Source organism: Eretmochelys imbricata, chromosome 7, assembly GCF_965152235.1.
Source record: "Eretmochelys imbricata isolate rEreImb1 chromosome 7, rEreImb1.hap1, whole genome shotgun sequence".
In the NCBI taxonomy this organism is placed as follows: domain Eukaryota; kingdom Metazoa; phylum Chordata; order Testudines; family Cheloniidae; genus Eretmochelys; species Eretmochelys imbricata.
Window position 1 is genome coordinate 9,642,089 of NC_135578.1, and position 12,299 is coordinate 9,654,387.

Below are 12,299 nucleotides of genomic sequence, written 5' to 3' on the forward strand. Positions count from 1 at the left end.
GTTACCCATATTGAGCCCTAGGATTTGTGTTTGACTAAAGCATATCTTTCAGAAAAGCATCCAGTCTTGATCTGAAGACTTCAAGAGATGGAGAATCCACCGCTCCCATTGATAGATTCACCATATGCATACCGTTTAACAGTTTTCTTCTTGTTTAGAACTCATTTAAAACCCACAGTGCAATGATTTTTTTTGGACTGGTTTTAGGAGAGCCAAGAAAGAAGGGGCTTGATTCTTCTCTGTTCCCATAAAACCAGGGAGTTTGTCTGAGTAAGGACTTGGCAAAACAATTGGTTAATAGCTAAGGCCCAAGTTCTGCCTTGACCTTCACATGAACTTCACTGGGGCTCTGTCCAGGCACAGGGATCTTCCCCCCGCACCCCTATGTGGGGCTCATTGCAGGATCGAGGCCTCAGAAAGAATGTCAGGATTTAACCACTAATAAGAACAAGCTGTGTTTTTAACAGTCTGCAACATTGGAGATCCTGCTCGAATGCAGCCGTTGGTTTTTTTTAAAACGCTGTTCTCTATTTGCTTCTTCTAGTTACGAGTAAACACAGCTGAACTTTCTCTATAAAACACATTAGGGGCCTGAGGTTTCAGCCCAATCATAATAGCCTTTGTATGCAGTACAGCTTTTATCTCAAAAGTGCTTTACAAATATTAATTATGCTGCTAACTAAATTATTTTAGTAACTAAACTAATTAATTAAGCTAATTTTAGGTATCATTAATTCAGAAGTCCAGTTGATACCCTCATTATTCCTCTTTTTGCTGCGGCATATTACCCGGGTGTGAAGGGTCTGCTAAACAGTTCCCATCTATCAGCGTAAATTCTGATCTGTGGGAAAAGCCAATTCTTTCTGAAATTGACAATGTGTAAACTGTTCCAGTCTGCGGATTACGGGAATGCTGAGCATTAGTTCTGTTGCTGAAATAATAGCTGATAGTTGTTTGACTTGCGCTAGCTGTATGATAATAGCTATACATTATCTTATTAAAGTTGTTAAAGCATTTGTGAGGGGCATAAAAGAGGTTATAGGAAATGTTCAGCTCTTCAAGGCTTGGATTATCTGAGTGTGTCTGATATGGGTTATGAATTCTTTCTCATTTTACTGAAGGTTGGCGGGGGGGGCGGGAGTAAAAATAGCTTCCGTGGCGTAAAATTCTGGCCTGCAGAAGCGTCACGAGCCTCCTGGGATTGACAGCTGTGGTGGCTATTCTCTTCAGATGGGGGAATCTCACCTGCCTGGTGGCTCTGGCCTGCTTCAATATCCCATGCTGTCTTCTTTCCAAAGCAGAGCCTCCCTACTCCCAGGGTCCCAGAGCTCAGACGCCAGCCCAAGCCTGAATCTCTACCTAGCAGTTTTACAGCCCCGTAGCCTGAGCCCCATGAGCCCAAATCATCTGACCCAGGCCATGGTGTTTAATTGCCGTGTAGACATACCCTTATTTAACCCTGTCTGATTGGCATACACTGTACGCTAGCTGGGCTCTGTGGAATAATGCCTGGTGGCTCCCAAGATTATCATCATGGAGTCTCCTGATGTCCAGTGAGTTCTTCCCGGGCTACAGAGAGGAGGTTAAATGAGCTCCATCTCCAAGAAATTGAGCCTGCTGAAGGCAGTAGCTCTGTTTTGGAGTTGCCAGCCCAGAAAAAGAGTGCTCAGTGGAGGTCACAGAGATAATATATCAAGAACAGCTGGGGAGTTGCCACACATCAGCTCTCAACGAGGGACCTCCTTTCCTTTACAGCGGTTCTGTTTTATATAAACCATGACCACAACCTACCAATGCCCTGGGAGTTACTGCTGTCCTAGAGCTGGATTGACTCTGAATGAATTCTGTGACTTGTGGAGCATAGGAGCCTCCGGAACATACCACAGCAGAGCAGTCTATTCTTCTTGTGATGCTGCTTGCCTGCTTCAGAGCCCTCCGGGGACCCTTGTTGCTCAGGGTACCAGTGGTTCTTCTGGACCCCAATATTCTTGCATATCATTCCACTATTTGTGGGCATGCCGTGTCTTGTGCCATGGTGTATGTGGGGGAATTTGTAGATGTTGTACAAGACAATAACATTCAGCTGATTTTTTTCCTTTTTAGAATAGCCTCACTTGAAGGCTGTCAGCTGAACGTCGCAGGAGTTGAACCAAAAGTTAAGCCTCATAAAGAATGTGCCTCTGGCTATCTAAAAGGCAAGTCCATCGGTCCGAGTCACAATTAAATGCTACGGACTTTGAATGCCAGATACCAGTAAGACCATGATGCTCGTCCCACTATATCCCATGCATCCAGAGAGAGGGTTTGATGGATGCAGGCGGACAACGTGAAAGTGTTTGGGACAAAAAGGATTTAAATGAGAGGTTTTTCTCAGGTTGAATTCTTCATTTTTCTTGAAAATCCAATTTGCAAACCTGCTCTGCCTCTTTCACAAACAATAAAGAGATGGGATTAATGGGGTGAAGGGCAATTTTTTTTTTAAATGGCAGGTTGGCAGAGGTTGTTTAAGTGTGCTTGCAGTGGGGCAAGTATTGGTCCTTTCCAAACTAACGACACTTGGGGTTGTGTTCACGTGCAAAGCTATTGCACTAAATCTATTCCTGGACTCGTTCTTCCCAGATGTTGCCATCTTTTCCGTGATACATCATTGCAGTGAAGCACTCTTGTAATGTATTACACTAATACATTGTTCAAAGGACAGCGCTGATGATAAATTTCTTAAATGATGGTGCTGTCTGGGGATAATGACTCCAAGAGCAAATGCAAGGTAATGTGATTTTTTTTTTAACCTGGTCCCAGAAAGAATACAGAAGACATCTTAAAGCCATTTTCTTCTGGGGGGATGTTAAAATATGCAATATTTCAAGCACTATTTAACAAGCACTTAAACAATACCAGCATTGATAATAAAGATTCTACACTTAAAACCAGGACCTTTATTCTGTTGTCGTTAGCAGCATTTTAGATGAGATGCTGTCAGATTCTGTTGTTAAACCCCCTATTCTGAAGTGTTTTAAGATGTGATAAAAAAAAAAGATCACTTAGAAGTTAGATTGAATTTTCATTGTGAACAATGTACAGTGTATTGTCTTTAATATGGTTATTTTTAACAGTTTGTTATGTTCTTTAAATAGGCCAAGTTCTCAGGCTGTTTGTTCATATGGTTGGAGCCAAGAGGATTTTATTAATTGGCAGGCTTAAAGGTTGCGTTATCCTTGCTATGGCGGAGGCATTGCCAGTCGATGGAAGAATAACTGCATGTGCAACAGAGCCATATCTTGGAGTGAAAAGCCAGGAAGTGTCTGATTACTCATCTCATGTCAAACAGATAAGTGTGAAAGTGGGACCCACAGCAGCCACTCTGGAGGTAAACTCACTTACTGTTCGTTATTCATTATTTGTATTACCGTCGCATCTAGGAGCCCCACTGTGCTAGGTTCTGTACAAACCCAGAACAAAAAGACATTTCCCTGCCCAAAGTGGTTGCAATCTTAAGGAAGGGGACATTCATTTTTAGAGCTGGTGATGGTATTGCTTGCAAATAAATGTAGTCCTATTTCCTGTTCTGAGGTTGCTGATTTATCCTGATTTCTTTGCCATTTGCAAATATGCAAAAAAAAAAAAAGTTCAGTGCGTGGATTTTTCATGAACTGTTCATTTCAACTATTTAGTTGGGGCTATTTGTTATTCCTGGTGTGTGACTGGACTGCTAAATCACATGGTATTGTTTCTGTTCCCGATCTAGAAGAGTTGAAACTTTTTAATCAGGAGAACGATTCATCTCTAAATTCAGTGGACTTTGGATCACACCCATCAAAGTCAATTGAAGCTTTTCCACTGACTTCAGTGGACTTTGGATCAGATCCTATGATTCCCAAAGCAACACATGGGCAAAGTATACATGTGGCCCTCTGTGACTGACCCCACAGAGACTAGCCATCTGGTACGATTTACAAAAGATGGACCAAGTTCTGCCGCTGAAATGGTAGAGGTCTTCTCTTTGATGATACTCTCTAGATATATTCCTACTGATGATGCAATCAGAGAATCAGGACAAAATACTTCCAAAGCATTATGTAGCATGGTAGTCAGATTTGGTTTGTCTGGTCCATAGGCTGGTCCCATAGAAAAGTAAAGCCTACCACTGATACCTGCTAATGGAGGCACTCCTTGTCTGAAGTGTTAGCTACCCAAACATTTGATTCTGAAGGTTGAGGGTTCTATTTCTGCTGATCACCCATGGTAGGCATCATTAAGCAAGGGACATTTCTAGTACTAATGCCAATGAATCTGAGACTGAAAATGATGTCAGTTTAAAGTGTGGGCTCAGCTGTAACATTATTTGCATTAGCAGGGACTGTATTCATTTCTAAAATTGAATGGCCAGGAGCTTTTTGACTTCTGGCTTTTGTGACCTATGCATTTGGATAGGAAAGAAATAGACCTTTGGCATGCATCCTGAACATGAAATGATACAGATCACCTGCAACAAGTGGTGTTTAAAATCCTTGCTCCCTGCAGTGAGCGTGAAATTAATTGAATTGCTGTTGCTCTCTAGTGCTCATTCTGTGCAACTGACTTACTGTGACTGAATTAAAATGTCTAGAGGCAGGCAGGGTACCTGCTGTGTAGAGATTAAAGAAGGGACCAGAATGGGAGCCAAGACATGAAAATTAAATACTTGAAACATAATGCTGCAATTGATTTTATATCTTCCTGTTGCTTCTTATCAGCAACCACCAAAAGAACATTCCAAGCACAATGCTGCAAGAGGCTCAGTGCCTTGAACTCCCATTTAAGCTAGTGGGAGTTGAAGGTGTTCGGTATTTGGTTGGAGGTGCTTATTGCCTCCTGGCTGTGGATTCCTTCTTATGGAAAGATTGAAGAATTACGGTATTAGCGCCTGACCCTGCACCATTGAAGTCAATGGGCAATTTGTCATTGGCTTCAACAGGAGCAGGATCACTGTTTTAGGAGATTGGAATTTTGTTAGATTAACTACAACCTGTGGAACTCATTGCCAGGAGATGTTGTGAAGGCCAAAACAATACTGGATTAAAAAAAGAATTAGATAAGATCATGGGGGGGATAGGTCAATCAATGGCTATTAGCCAAAATGGTCAGGAATGCAGCACCATGCTCTGGTGTCCCAAAGCCTCTGACTGGATGACAGAAGATGGATCATATGATAATTGACCTGTTCTGTTAATTTCCTCTGAAGCACCCGGCATTAGCCACTGTTGGAAGACAGGATACTGGGCTAGATGGGCCATTGGTCTGACCCAGTATGGACATTCTTATGTTCTTACGTACATGGAAAAAAAAAACCTGTTTAAGGTACAGCAGTAATGACAATAACCTATTTTTTCATAGAAAAGATATTACATTTTATAAAGAGCAGGGGATGGGTTTAGGTGCACAATTCCCTTTGAAATTGATGAGCTGTGCTTCTAGCCCCCATTAGGCAGCTGTGAAAATCCCAGTGATATTCTTAGGTAAACGTGTAAAAACGAGAGCTGAAAATGTCTGTCTGCAGCTCAAGTTGATTTCTTAGAGCCAAAAGATGTTTTTAGTTATGGTATTCTATTGAAGTGGTCAGATATCTGTGTGTCTTGCACAGGTGCTCAATGGGACATGTGTGTTAGCTTCTTCCTTCTAACCTTAGAGCTAGAGCTTGTTGTGGTGGACTGGTGCTCTGAGGTGGTATGGAGAATCCCCTATCTTAGGTGCCTGATTGATGTGTCATGCTCATGTGCTTAGGGTCTAACTGACCACCAGAAATTTTCCTGTGGGTCAGATGGGCTGACAACACTGGGAGTTCTCTGTTTCCCTCTGGAGAATGGAGCACGGGTTGTCTGGTAGGATCATCAGGACATATGCCACCTAATCAGTTCCCTTCTGGTGACATCGGTGCCTAAGTCTCTCTCCTGTCCTCTGCTGGTGGCGTACAATAGGTTAGTCTCCTGAGAGCTAAAATGCTTTAGTTTAACAAGTCATTGGGCTCAGCATAGGGTTCTCTGGGTGAAATGTAATGTCTTGATATGTGGGAGGTCAGACACTAGATGATGTAATGGCCCCTTCTGGTCTTAAACTTATGAAGAGATGAAAGCTCAGCCCAAATGCTCTCTTCCATGGCAGAGCCCCAATAAATTCCTTTTCTTCATGGTGCTCCACAGGGATCATGGGAGACAGAATCGTCCTGACCCCCAAGTCATAGAGTGGCAACAAAAACTCCCCTTGAGTGTTACTGTGGCCTGTAGTCTGCAACAGCTTCCACAGGAATTGTGCCCACAGGAAATTTGATCCATATAGATCATATCTACTGGACATGCTTCCATAGCTTTCCTAATTCACCCCATTCATGGAGCTTCCATGAAGTGTAGCAGCAGAGCACAGAGGATACATATATACCCCCCATGCAGGCTTCCCAAAGCCTCTCCCTCTAGTGACTTAAACATATAATCACAGCAAGTTTCTTAGTCCCTTTGTCAAAGATTACCCGTTCTGCACATCCTATTGCATGGCTTTGTTTTGTTTAGCACTGCAGGTAGAAATCAACTCTGTGAATGCTGCATGCCACCAACACTGGGAAGATACATCATGCATGCCAAAGTTATCTTTAATAGGACTGCCTGGCATATTCTCTGAGCACTGTGTATTCCATCCATGCCTCAGAACACTACCAGGTTGTACGGTATTTAGATTAGCATAGTACTCCCGTTGAAGTTAATGGGTGTACTCATATGCTTAGAGTTAAGCACATGCTTAAGGGCTTTGCTGGATAGGGGCCTGAGATAGATATGCTGCTTATGGTGAAAAACTGCCTGTTTGTTAATGCATTTGGGCAACTTCTCCTCACTTGCAGTTCTTTATGTGCAATGCAGTAAAATCTTTCCTAGAAATGTAGCTACCACTTCTTAAGGGATTCACCAGGTGTGTAAAAACCTACCTGCTGCAGGTAGCTGGCATATACAAATCCATCCATGGAAGAAGCATACTGTTTAATAATAATAATGCAATAGCCTTTTCACATTTGAATATTTGATTCAAACCTGCTTTAGGTGCAAGTGAAAATAGGCAGCAAAGGGCAGTGGCAGCCTAGCATGCACTTGCTAGCATGAAAACATAACCTCTTGTGTCCCGAATTTGGTACAGATGAATGACCAAAAATACAGAATTTAAACTCTTTTGAAATAAGCATGGAAGCTTCCCTTTTCTGTGTTCAGACTTCTGGTGCTCACACTGACACCCCAGAATCCTTTCCAAACTAAGCCCTTTCAAAAAAATACTCCAATGTGTAGTATTCTGTCTAAATAACATGCCTTCACACACATGCAAGGGTTGTACCAAATGAGCCCAATCCTGCATACAAAACTCCCATTGACTTGTGGGGGAGTTTTTGTTGAACAAAGAATGCAGGATCGGGCCCAACGTGAATGCAAAGTGCAGGGGAAATGATTCAGGTTTGTTGTTTTTGTTATGTCCATTTCAAAGTCTAAAATACAACATGAAAGAATTAACATGCTTGCAGAAGATTGCGCTGACTTCAGGGCATTGTGCAACCATGTAGGGTTTTTTCTACCTCCAGCCCCCCTTTACCAGCAAGAATAGGTGAATAGGTTGAGTTGCAGATCTCATTTCTCCTGTTTTGCTGCTTGTGAAGTCTGCCAGCAGAATCCACCTTGACAAAGTCAAGGACTCTGCGTTTAATGTTGAACTGAGTGAATAAATTATGCATGAAATTGTGTCGGAGTCTCTAGTGTGCAGAATTGCTCCTTTTGATATGAAAGGTTAATTCAGAAAGGAGTCCAAAATAGCTGGAAATTGTGGGGATAAGTGGATAGTATTCACTGTTGTGAGCTGTTATTACTAGAAATTGCATTCCCTCTCTAGCTTCCCCTGAGATTTAGCTTTGCCAGTGAATATAAACTGTACTCAATAGAATAGCATTTAGGAGTAACCAGAGTGTATGTCCACATCCAGTAAAATATTCTAATGGTGTTTTAAAAGGAAGTTGAACTTTTTCATGTATATTATGTACCCTCAGGAAAAATTACTATTACATTTAGGTCAAGAACAAGGTGTATCAAAGGTAATGAGTTTGGAGTTTATCTTTATTAGAATATACTGACTGTACGATCCATATCAAAGAAACTGGACAGTCATTCTGCTGAGTGAATCTGGAGGTACCTGGTGTGAGCGGTGGTTCCAATCAACACTACATCAGGTTTTAAATAAGATTTGGAGGAAGATTCATTCATTTGCTCATTCAGAATGTCTTGTCTCTAGTTTTTTTTTTTTTTTTTTGCCGTAACTAGCAATAGTTTTATGCTCTTTAAAATGTTGCCTTCTGGCGTACTTTTAATATACCAAATGGTTCTGTGATTTTTTAAAAAGAAATAGTTATTTACAGTAAGAAAAAACAATAAATGCAGGCAGCCAAGCTAACCCTGGATTAAGACAATTTGTTTTGATGCTTCTGTAGCGAAGGTGTGGGGATTGCATAGAAATTGTTCCCAAGTGGGTTTCAGCAGACTGTTTTGCAGACAAATGATTTCCTTCTGGATCTCAGCCTCTCAGCCAGTCCAAGATACTTGGGCTGCACCTCTCTTCCTGCAAATAGTAAAGATAGGTCAGACGCCCAAGGGGTCCTCGGTTGGACCACAACCCTTCTGCCCATGGGCCAGCTGCTCTGTCTCTGGCAGTTCAATCAGAGCAGTGGTCTAGCGCTCCCCCTCGACCTGTTGCAATCCCATATTTTAAAGGTACTTCTGGGGATAGCAGCAAAAAGAATTCCCCCCTCCGATCCCATCCTCTCCCTTACAGTACCAATATTTTTTGTGCATTGCTCCCCAAACAGGGCTCACACTAAGCTCCTTCTCTCTGTTTAAATCCTGCCCAAATAGAGCAAGGCAATGGCTAAGTGGTGCCTTTCAGGGGATCTTAGCCAAAACTGCTCCCTGCTCATAGGACCTCACTCTGCCAGTGGAAGGGGGTGAGAGACCGGGTGGCTTGTTGAGGCCTCTACATCCTCTCTCCTCTCCAAAGCTTCATCAGAGACCAGCAGGACCACAGTCTCCCCAGGCAAAAAGTGACCACTGAAATCCAGGCACAGAGTCGAGGTGACACAAAAGTGAGTGTTGTCCATGTATCTTAATTGCCAGCTCTTGTGTCTTCTGATCTCATGCACAGAGATTACACCATAAGGAAGGCTGAGCATGAAGGAATTTCATGGATTCCTCTGGACTAAAGACATGAGAAAGAATACCTGTACCTGTCCCTAAGCTGGTGACCTAAATGACCTAAGCTATTCCAGCATGTCATTCCACATAAAAGGGATCACAAAAGCAGGTAAATTGTCAGTGGGTAACGAGCTCAGACTGGTGTCTGAATCATGAGGAAATCTTGTTGATATCCAGGGCGCTAGGCAATCCCCAGATAGACCTATTTCAGTCAAAAACGTGCCAAAAAAGCTTTTTCTTCACTAGGGAAGCAGACCAGAAATCATTGGGAACAGATGCTCTGGCTCAGTAAGGGCCAAATCCGCTTCTGCATGTCTTCCTCCTGTATCAAGAAGGGTAATTTGAAAAATCAAAAAGGAGGAAACAGTTATTCTTGTCAACCCAAACTGGCTATGCTTCTCAGACCTAGTAGAATTTTCAAGAGACCTCCAGTCCATCCTCCCAGCAAGCTCTTATTCCAAGAATTGCTCCTCCTTCCTTACCCAGATTACCTGAACCTGACTGCTTGGCTAGTGAGTAACAAGCCTAAACAAGTTGAGATACTTTCCCAAAATAATAGTGACCTTCCTAGCCTCCCACAGACCTTCCACCACTTTGGCCTACGTAGGAGTGTAGACAAAGTCTCTTACTAGTGTTGAGATAACAAGATCAGCTCCAGGAAACCAGATGACCTAGATCTGCTGGATTTATTACAAAATAGCCTAGATTTGGTCTTAAGATCTCCTGCAATTACATCTGATATCTTATATCTCAGCAGTAAACAGTGTCATAAATATAGGCTCATGCATGTCTCTGGTAGACCTCCCAGTGCTATCTAAGTGCCTTACAGCAGTATGTCTATCCATACTAACAATCAGGCTTATCTTCCGGACCTCTGACCGGACCACTGTGCGTTGAGCTTTCATAACTCATCCATCTGCACTGGAGTTATCTAATTTCCCTTATTTTCTCACCATAAATACATGCTTGATGGTCCAAATCACCTTTTTAGAAGAGTTTCTGAAACCTCTGTTAGAAGACATGAACCTTACTACTTATTCCAGGAGGATAAGATGATACTTCATACTCCAAAGTCATTTGTTACTAAGGTTAACTCTTCCTTTCATACATCACAGGATATCGCTCTTCCTCATTTTGCCCAAAGTCTTAACATGACAGAGAAAAAGCTGGAGATAAGAAGTGCTGTTAAGATTTACTGGGGTAGAAACAATCAATCCAGGGAAATGTCATTAGTCTCCTTTTACTCTAAACACCAAGGCTTAAAAGAATTTAAATCTGCTCTAGGTAGATGGGTGAAATGTTGCATTTTTGAAACACATGCAGCTGGAGAGAAAATGGCCCCAGATTGAATTCTGAATGTCCCAGAGCAGCTTTCTGGGCAGAGAGGGCATCAGTCACCACACACAGGTAATCTATAAGGCCGCCCACCTGGTCACCAGTCAACACCATTAGACATCATAATCAGCATCAGTATCCTCTAGAACCATCGCTTATTTTAATGAGATTGCATATTTTGGGTAGCAATTCAGCTGCTTCATTCTTAAATTTCTTCTTCACTTTTAGATGTGTGCCATCTGGTCCTGAGGATTTGAATCTCTTACATTCTACATGAATAGGTGTCTCTGCTGTAACCCAGAGCAACAAAAGTTGTGTGTCATGTTATTCAGATTATTGAACCCTCTGCAATTCCTCCCAGTTCTTCTGGTGGGAAGCAGTGGGATTTGCTCACCCTTGGAGGTGAGAGAGGGTTCCTTCCTACATCCAGAAATTTCCCAAGACCTGTGTAGCTCTCAGGGAGCTACTAGAGGCAAGGGCCATTACACTGCGCCTTTGAACTTTCTCTAGGCTCCATGGCAGCATGGCTACTACCCCATTCCAAAAAACCATTAGAGATGCTAGAAAAGAAACTGAGAGTCGTGGGTGAGAGATATGTCCTGGATCAGAATCTGGCTAGGAGAAAGAATCAAAGAGCTAGGAATAAATGGTCAGTGTGCAATGTGGGATAAAGTTGAACAGTGAGGTGACCGTGCATTAATAGTCTGGAAACAAGAGTAAACTGTGAGGTAGCAACATTTTGCAGATGACTCAAAATTATTTAGGTTAGTCAAGAGTAGAGAAGATTGTGCCTAAGTCCAGGGGGACCTACCAGAGTTAGGTACCTGAGCAACATGATGGCAGATGAAATCTATTGTTCACATGTGCAGGGTGATGCACATGAGAACAAATAATTTTAACTACTCTCGCACATTGTTGCTTTCTAGAAATAACTGAATATACTCAGGAAAAAAGCCAGGGGACTTGTGGAGAGCTCAGTGCAAACATTGGCTCAGTGTACAGTGGTGAGCAAAATAAAATGGTAGGATGTCTGAAGAAAAGGATAGAAAATAATGTTAAAGGTACTATAGTGCTGTTGTATAAATCAGTTGTGTGCCCTCACCTTGCATATAGAGTTCAGCTCTGGTCAACACATCTCAAAAAAGATAGGGTAGAAATAGAAGTGGTCCAGAGATACTTCCATATGGAGACAGATTGAAAAGGTTAGATCTGCTTAGTGTAGAGAGGAGTCAAATAAGAATGTGCATGATAAACACGTACAAAATAATCACTGGCACAGGAAAAAAGGAACTTCCCTAACTATATTTTAATGTGCATAGAGGGTTAAATCATGACCCCTGGGACAAACTGTGCAGAAGATTAATGGGGTGTGAGATGCCCCCTAACTCACCTATGTGGGCTACCTTTGTCATGTGCCATAACGAGCAAGGGAGAGGAGCTCCTGACAGCCATTACAGCCTTTCCCATATAGGTGGGCAGCGACTGGGCAGGCACAAGCAGGAGTGGGTGAAGCTTTCACTCTGCTACCCCTTTACCGTGCCTCGGTCCTTGCAGCTGAGCTCATGCAAAGGAGGCATTAGGGACTGAATTGTGACTCTGTCATAATTTGGTCCCTGGTTTACTTCTGGGACAGCACAATGCACATATCCCCTTACTCTGGGCCTGTGGGAATGCCGTGATCTAGTCCTTAGAGTTGGTGAAAAGTGCTGCATTGACAGCCCT

The 12,299-nt window shown here is 42.5% G+C and overlaps 1 protein-coding gene across 1 annotated transcript in view; it reads left to right on the forward strand.

Annotated features, from left to right (window-relative positions):
• LOC144267447 (uncharacterized) overlaps window positions 1–12,299 on the forward strand; it is a 48,883-nt gene that overhangs the window by 8,599 nt on the left and 27,985 nt on the right. The window contains exons 3-4 of the mRNA XM_077821428.1: window positions 2,104–2,195; window positions 3,135–3,367. Of these exons, the coding sequence (XP_077677554.1) occupies window positions 2,104–2,195; window positions 3,135–3,367 (325 nt within the window). The remainder of the gene's footprint in view (window positions 1–2,103; window positions 2,196–3,134; window positions 3,368–12,299) is intronic.